The sequence below is a fragment of the Carassius auratus genome, unplaced genomic scaffold (assembly GCF_003368295.1).
Source record: "Carassius auratus strain Wakin unplaced genomic scaffold, ASM336829v1 scaf_tig00040184, whole genome shotgun sequence".
NCBI lineage: Eukaryota > Metazoa > Chordata > Actinopteri > Cypriniformes > Cyprinidae > Carassius > Carassius auratus.
This window is the reverse complement of record NW_020526576.1, coordinates 152,501-159,415: the sequence shown is the minus strand read 5'-3', so window position 1 is coordinate 159,415 and position 6,915 is coordinate 152,501. Positions and strand designations below refer to the sequence as shown.

At 46.6% G+C, this 6,915-nt stretch overlaps 1 protein-coding gene across 1 annotated transcript in view; it reads right to left on the bottom strand.

Annotated features, from left to right (window-relative positions):
- Positions 1-3,193: 3,193 nt before the first annotated feature.
- LOC113084562 (uncharacterized) overlaps positions 3,194-6,915 on the bottom strand; it is a 41,391-nt gene continuing 37,669 nt past the window's right edge. The window contains exons 5-6 of the mRNA XM_026254893.1: positions 5,328-6,915; positions 3,194-5,207 (exon numbers count right to left, since the gene is read on the bottom strand). The exon at positions 5,328-6,915 is cut by the window's right edge and continues 815 nt beyond it. Of these exons, the coding sequence (XP_026110678.1) occupies positions 3,339-5,207; positions 5,328-6,915 (3,457 nt within the window). The 3' untranslated portion in view covers positions 3,194-3,338. The remainder of the gene's footprint in view (positions 5,208-5,327) is intronic.

Below are 6,915 nucleotides of genomic sequence, written 5' to 3'. Positions count from 1 at the left end.
TTCCACAATCACAAGAACTGCACCAGAAACGTCCACCACTAGCCCCAGCAGATATATCTACAACAACTGAGACATCCACAATTACAACAACTTCTCCTGAAACGTCCACCACAAGCTGCTGAACAACTATACCACAACTGAGACTTCCACACTTCAAACGACTATCCTGAATCGTCACCACTAGCGCAGCAGAAAACATCTACCACAAACTGAGTCTTCCACAGTCGCAACGGACTGCAGCTGAAACATCAACCACTAGCACAGCAAGAAATATCTTCCACAACTGAGACTTCCACGATCACAACAACTACTTCTAACATCCACCACTAGCGCAGGAGATACATCTACAACAACTGAGACATCCACAATCACAACACTGCTCCTGAAACGTCCACCACAAGTGCTGCAGAAACATCTACCACAACTGAGACTACCACAAATCACAAGTCCTCTTGAAACGTCCACCACAAGTGCTGCAGAAACATCTACCACAACCGAGACTTCCACAACTTGCAACGACTGCTCCTGAAACCTCCACCACTAGTGCAGCAGAAACATCTACACAACGGAGTTTCCACAGTCGCAATGGCTGAAACTTGAAACATCCACCACTAGCACAGCAGAAACATCTACCACAACTGAGACTACCCAATCTTGACTGCTACTGAAACATCCACCACAAGTGCAGCAGAAACCATCTTAGCCACAACAGACGACTTCCAAACTTTTGGCCCAACATGCTTCCTGAAACCTCCACCACTAGTGCAAGCAGAAACATCTACCACAATGAAGTCCTTCCACAGTCGCAACGGCTGAAATCTGAAACATCCACCACAAGCACAGCAGAAACATCTACCACAACTGAGACCAGCACAAATCTGACTGCTACTGAAACATCCACCACAAGTGCAGCAGAAACATCTACAGCAATTGAGACTTCCACAATCACAACAACTGCTCCTGAAACATCCACCACTAGCACAGCAGAAACATCTCCAACAACAGAGACTTTCCACAATCACAACAACTGCACCAGAACCGTCCACCACAAGTGCTGCAGAAACATCTACCACAACTGAGTTTTCCACAGTCGCAATGACTGCAGCTGAAACATCCACCACTAGCACAGCAGAAATATCTTCCACAACTGAGACTTCCACGATCACAACAACTACTTCTGAAACATCCACCACTAGCGCAGGAGATACATCTACAACAACTGAGACATCCACAATCACAACAACTGATTCTGAAACGTCCACCACAAGTGCTGCAGAAACATCTACCACAACTGAGACTACCACAATCACAAGTGCTCGTGAAACGTCCACCACAAGTGCTGCAGAAACATCTACCACAACCGAGACTTCCACACTTGCAACAACTGCTCCTGAAACCCCCACCACTAGTGCAGCAGAAACATCTACCACAACGGAGTCTTCCACAGTCGCAATGGCTGAAACTGAAACATCCACCACTAGCACAGCAGAAACATCTACCACAACTGAGACTACCACTATCTTGACTGCTACTGAAACATCCACCACAAGTGCAGCAGAAACATCTACCACAACAGAGACTTCCACACTTGCAACAACTGCTCCTGAAAACCTCCACCATTAGTGCAGCAGAAACATCTACCACAACGGAGTCTTCCACAGTCGCAACGGCTGAAACTGAAACATCCACCACAAGCACAGCAGAAACATCTACCACAACTGAGACCAGCACAATCTTGACTGCTACTGAAACATCCACCTCAAGTGCAGCTGAAACATCTCCTACAGCAATTGAGACTTCCACAATCACAACAACTGCTCCTGAAACATCCACCACTAGCACAGCAGAAACATCTCCAACAACAGAGACTTCCACAATCACAACAACTGCACCAGAACCGTCCACCACAAGTGCTGCAGAAACATCTACCACAACTGAGACTTCCACACTTGTAACGAAAGCTCCTGAATTGTCCACCAATAGCGCAGCAGAAACATCTACCATAACTAACACTTCCCCACTTGCACATCTTCTCCTGAAACGTCCACCACTACCGCAGCAAAAAACATCTACCACAACTGAGACTTCCCCAGTCACAACGACTGCTCCTAAAACATCCATCACTAGTGCCGCAGAAACTTCTACCACATCTGAGACTTCCACAGTCGCAACAAGTGTTGCTGAAATGTCCACCACTAGCACAGAAGAAACATCTACCACAACTGAGGACTACCACAATCACGACTGCTCCTGAAACATCTACCACAAGTGCAGCAGAATCATCTACAACAACTAAGACTTCCACAATCACAACAACTGCTCCTGAAACATCCACCACTAGCACAGCAGAAACATCTACAACAACAGAGACTTCCACAATCACAAGAACTGCACCAGAAACGTCCACCACTAGCCCAGCAGATATATCTACAACAACTGAGACATCCACAATTACAACAACTTCTCCTGAAACGTCACCACAAGTGCTGAAGAAACATATACCACAACTGAGACTTCCACACTTGCAACGACTACTCCTGAATCGTCCACCACTAGCGCAGGAGAAACATCTACCACAACTGAGACTACCACAATCACGACTGCTCCTGAAACATCCACCACTAGTGCCGCCGAAACTTCTGCCACAACTGAGACTTCAACAGTCGCAACGACTACTCCTGAAACCTCCACCACTAGTGCAGCAGAAACATTTACCACAACAGAGACTTCCACAATCACAAGAACTGCACCAGAAACGTCCACCACTAGCCCAGCAGATATATCTACAACAACTGAGACATCCACAATTACAACAACTTCTCTGAAACGTCCACCACAAGTGCTGCAGAAACATATACCACAACTGAGACTTCCACACTTGCAACGACTACTCTTGAATCGTCCACCACTAGCGCATCAGAAACATCTACCACAACTGAGTCTTCCACAGTCGCAACTACTGCTCCTGAAACGTCCACCACTAGTGCAGCAGAAACATCTACCACAACAGAGACTACCACAGTCGCAACGACTGCTCCTGAAACATTCACCACTAGTGCAGCAGAAACATCTACCACAACTGAGACTTCCACAGTTGCAACGACTCCGGCTGAAACGTCAACCACTAGCACAGCAGAATCATCTACCACAACTGAGACTACCACAATCACAAGTGCTCCTGAAACATCCACCCACAAGTGCTGCAGAAACATCTACCACAAAGGAGACTTCCACAGTCGCAACTACTGCTCCTGAAACGTCCACCACTAGTGCAGCAGAAACATCTACCAAAACAGAGACTACCACAGTCGCAACGACTGCTCCTGAAACATTCACCACTAGTGCCGCAGAAAACTTCTACCACAACTGAGACTTCCACAGTCGCAACTACTGCTCCTGAAACGTCCACCACTAGTGCAGCAGAAACATCTACCACAACAGAGACTTCCACCAGTCGCAACGACTGCTCCTGAAACGTCTACCACTAGTGCAGCAGAAACATCTACCACAACAGAGACTACCACAGTCACAACGACTGCTCCTGGAACATTCACCACTAGTGCCGCAGAAACTTTTACCACAACTGAGACTTCCACAGTCGCAACGACTGCTCCTGAAACCTTCACCACTAGTGCAGCAGAAACATCTACCACAACAGAGACTACCACAGTCACAACGACTGCTCCTGAAACATTCACCACTAGTGCTGCAGAAACTTCTACCACAACTGAGACTTCCACAGTCGCAACGACTGCTCCTGAAACCTCCACCACTAGTGCAGCAGAAACATCTACCACAACAGAGACTACCACAGTCACAACGACTGCTCCTGTAACATCCACCACTAACACAGCAGAAACATCTACCACAACTGAGACTACCATAATCACTACTGCTCCTGAAACGTCCACCACAAGTGCAGCAGAAACATCTACAACAACTGAGACTTCCACAATCACAACAACTGCTCCTGAAACATCCACCACTAGTGCAGCAGAAACATCTACCACAACTGAGACTTCCACAGTCGCAACGACTCCAGCTGAAACGTCAACCACTACCACAGCAGAAACATTTACCACAACTGAGACTTCCACAGTCGCAAAAACTACTCCTGAAATGTCCACGACTAGCGCAACAGAAACATCTACCAAAACTGAGTCTTCCACAGTCGCAACGACTGCAGCTGAAACATCCACCACTAGTACAGCAGAAACATCTACCACAACTGAGACTTTCACAATTACAACAACTTCTTCAGAAACATCCACCACTAGCACAGCAGAAACATCACCAACAACAGAGACTTCCACAATCACAACAACTGCACCAAAAACGTCCACCACTGGCGCAGCAGATACATCTACAACAACTGAGGCATCCACAATCACAACAAGTGTTCCTAAAACGTCCACCACAAGTGTTGCAGAAACATCTACCACAACAGAGACTTCCACTCTTTCAACGACTGCTCCAGAATCATCCACCACTAGCACAGCAGAAACATCTACCACAACCGAGACTTCCACACTTGCAACGACTTCTCCTGAAACATCCACCACTAGTGCTGCAGAAACTTCTACCACAACTGAGACTTCCACAATCACAACAACTGCACCAGAAACATCCATCACTACCGTTGCAGATGCATCTACAACAACTGAGACATCCACAATCACAATAACTGCTCCTGAAACGTCCACCACAAGTGCTGCAGAACATCTACCACAACTGAGACTTCCACACTTGCAACGACTGCTCCTGAAACGTCCATCACTACCGCAGCAGAAACATCTACCACAACTGAGACTTCCACAGTCGCAACGACTGCTCCTGAAAACATCCACCACTAGCGCAACAGAAGCATCTACCACAACTGAGTCCTCCACATTCACTACAACTCCAGCTGAAATGTCCACCACAAGCACAGCAGATACATCTACAACAACTGAGGCATCCACAATCACAACAAGTGTTCCTAAAACGTCCACCACAAGTGTTGCAGAAACATCTACCACAACAGAGACTTCCACTCTTTCAACGACTGCTCCAGAATCATCCACCACTAGCACAGCAGAAACATCTACCACAACCGAGACTTCCACACTTGCAACGACTTCTCCTGAAACATCCACCACTAGTGCTGCAGAAACTTCTACCACAACTGAGACTACCACAGTCACAACAACTGAACCTGAAACATCCACCACTAGCGCAGTAGATACATCTTCAACAACAGAGACTTCCACAATCACAACAACTGCTCCTGAAACATCTACAACAACAGAGACTTCCACAGTCACAACAACTGAACCTGAAACATCCACCACTAGCGCAGTAGATACATCTTCAACAACAGAGACTTCCACAATCACAACAACTGAACCTGAAACATCCACCACTAGCACAGCAGAAACATCTACAACAACAGAGACTTCCACAATCACAACAACTGCACCAGAAACGTCCACCACTGGCACAGCAGATACATCTACAACAACTGAGACTTCCACAATCACAACAACTGAACCTGAAACATCCACCACTAGCGCAGCAGATACATCTTCAACAACAGAGACTTCCACAATCACAACAACTGAACCTGAAACATCCACCACTAGCGCAGCAGATACATCTTCAACAACTGAGACTTCCACAATCACATCGTTTGCTCCTGAAACATCCATCACCACTGCAGCAGAAATGTCTACAGTAACAGAGACTTCCAGACTCACAACTTCTGCTGAAACATCAACAACAGTATTTATAACTTTTGCTGGAACTACTACTGCTGGAATTTCCACGATATCACCACAAACAACATATACTGCAGAACCTTTGATTTCCACTTCAACCACTACTGAAAGCACCATTGTCAGCACACCAACAACATCCACAACACCAACAGCTACAACAACACTTCTTTCAACCGTGACATCAACTCCTGTTGGAACTACTACTGCAGTACCTTCCACAACACCACCACAAACAACATCTACAGCAGTAACTTCTGTGATTCCCACTTCAACCACTACTGAAATCACCACTGTCAGCACAGCAACAACATCCACAACACCGTCAGCTACAACAACACATCTTCCAACGGTCACATCAACTCCTGTTGGAACCACTACTGCAGTACCTTCCACAACAGCACCACAAACAACATCTACAGCAGTAACTTCTGTGGTTCCCACTTCAACCAGTACTGAAAGCACCACTGTCAGCACAGCAACAACATCCACAACACCGTCAGCTACAACAACACATCTTTCAACAGTGACATCAACTCCTGCTGGAACTACTACTGCCGTACCTTCCACAACAGCACCACAAACAACATCTACAGCAGTAACTTCTGTGGTTCCCACTTCAACCAGTACTGAAAGCACCACTGCCAGCACAGCAACAACATCCACAACACCGTCAGCTACAACAACACATCTTTCAACAGTGACATCAACTCCTGCTGGAACTACTACTGCCGTACCTTCCACAACAGCACCACAAACAACATCTACAGCAGTAACTTCTGTGATTCCCACTTCAACCACTACTGAAAGCACCACTGTCATCACAGCAACAACATCCACAACACCGTCAGCTACAACAACACATCTTTCAACCATGACATCAACTCCTGTTGGAACTACTACTGCCGTACCTTCCACAACAGCACCACAAACAACATCTACAGCAGTAACTTCTGTGGTTCCCACTTCAACCAGTACTGAAAGCACCACTGTCAGCACAGCAACAACATCCACAACACCGTCAGCTACAACAACACATCTTTCAACCATGACATCAACTCCTGTTGGAACTACTACTGCCGTACCTTCCACAACAGCACCACAAACAACATCTACAGCAGTAACTTCTGTGGTTCCCACTTCAACCAGTACTGAAAGCACC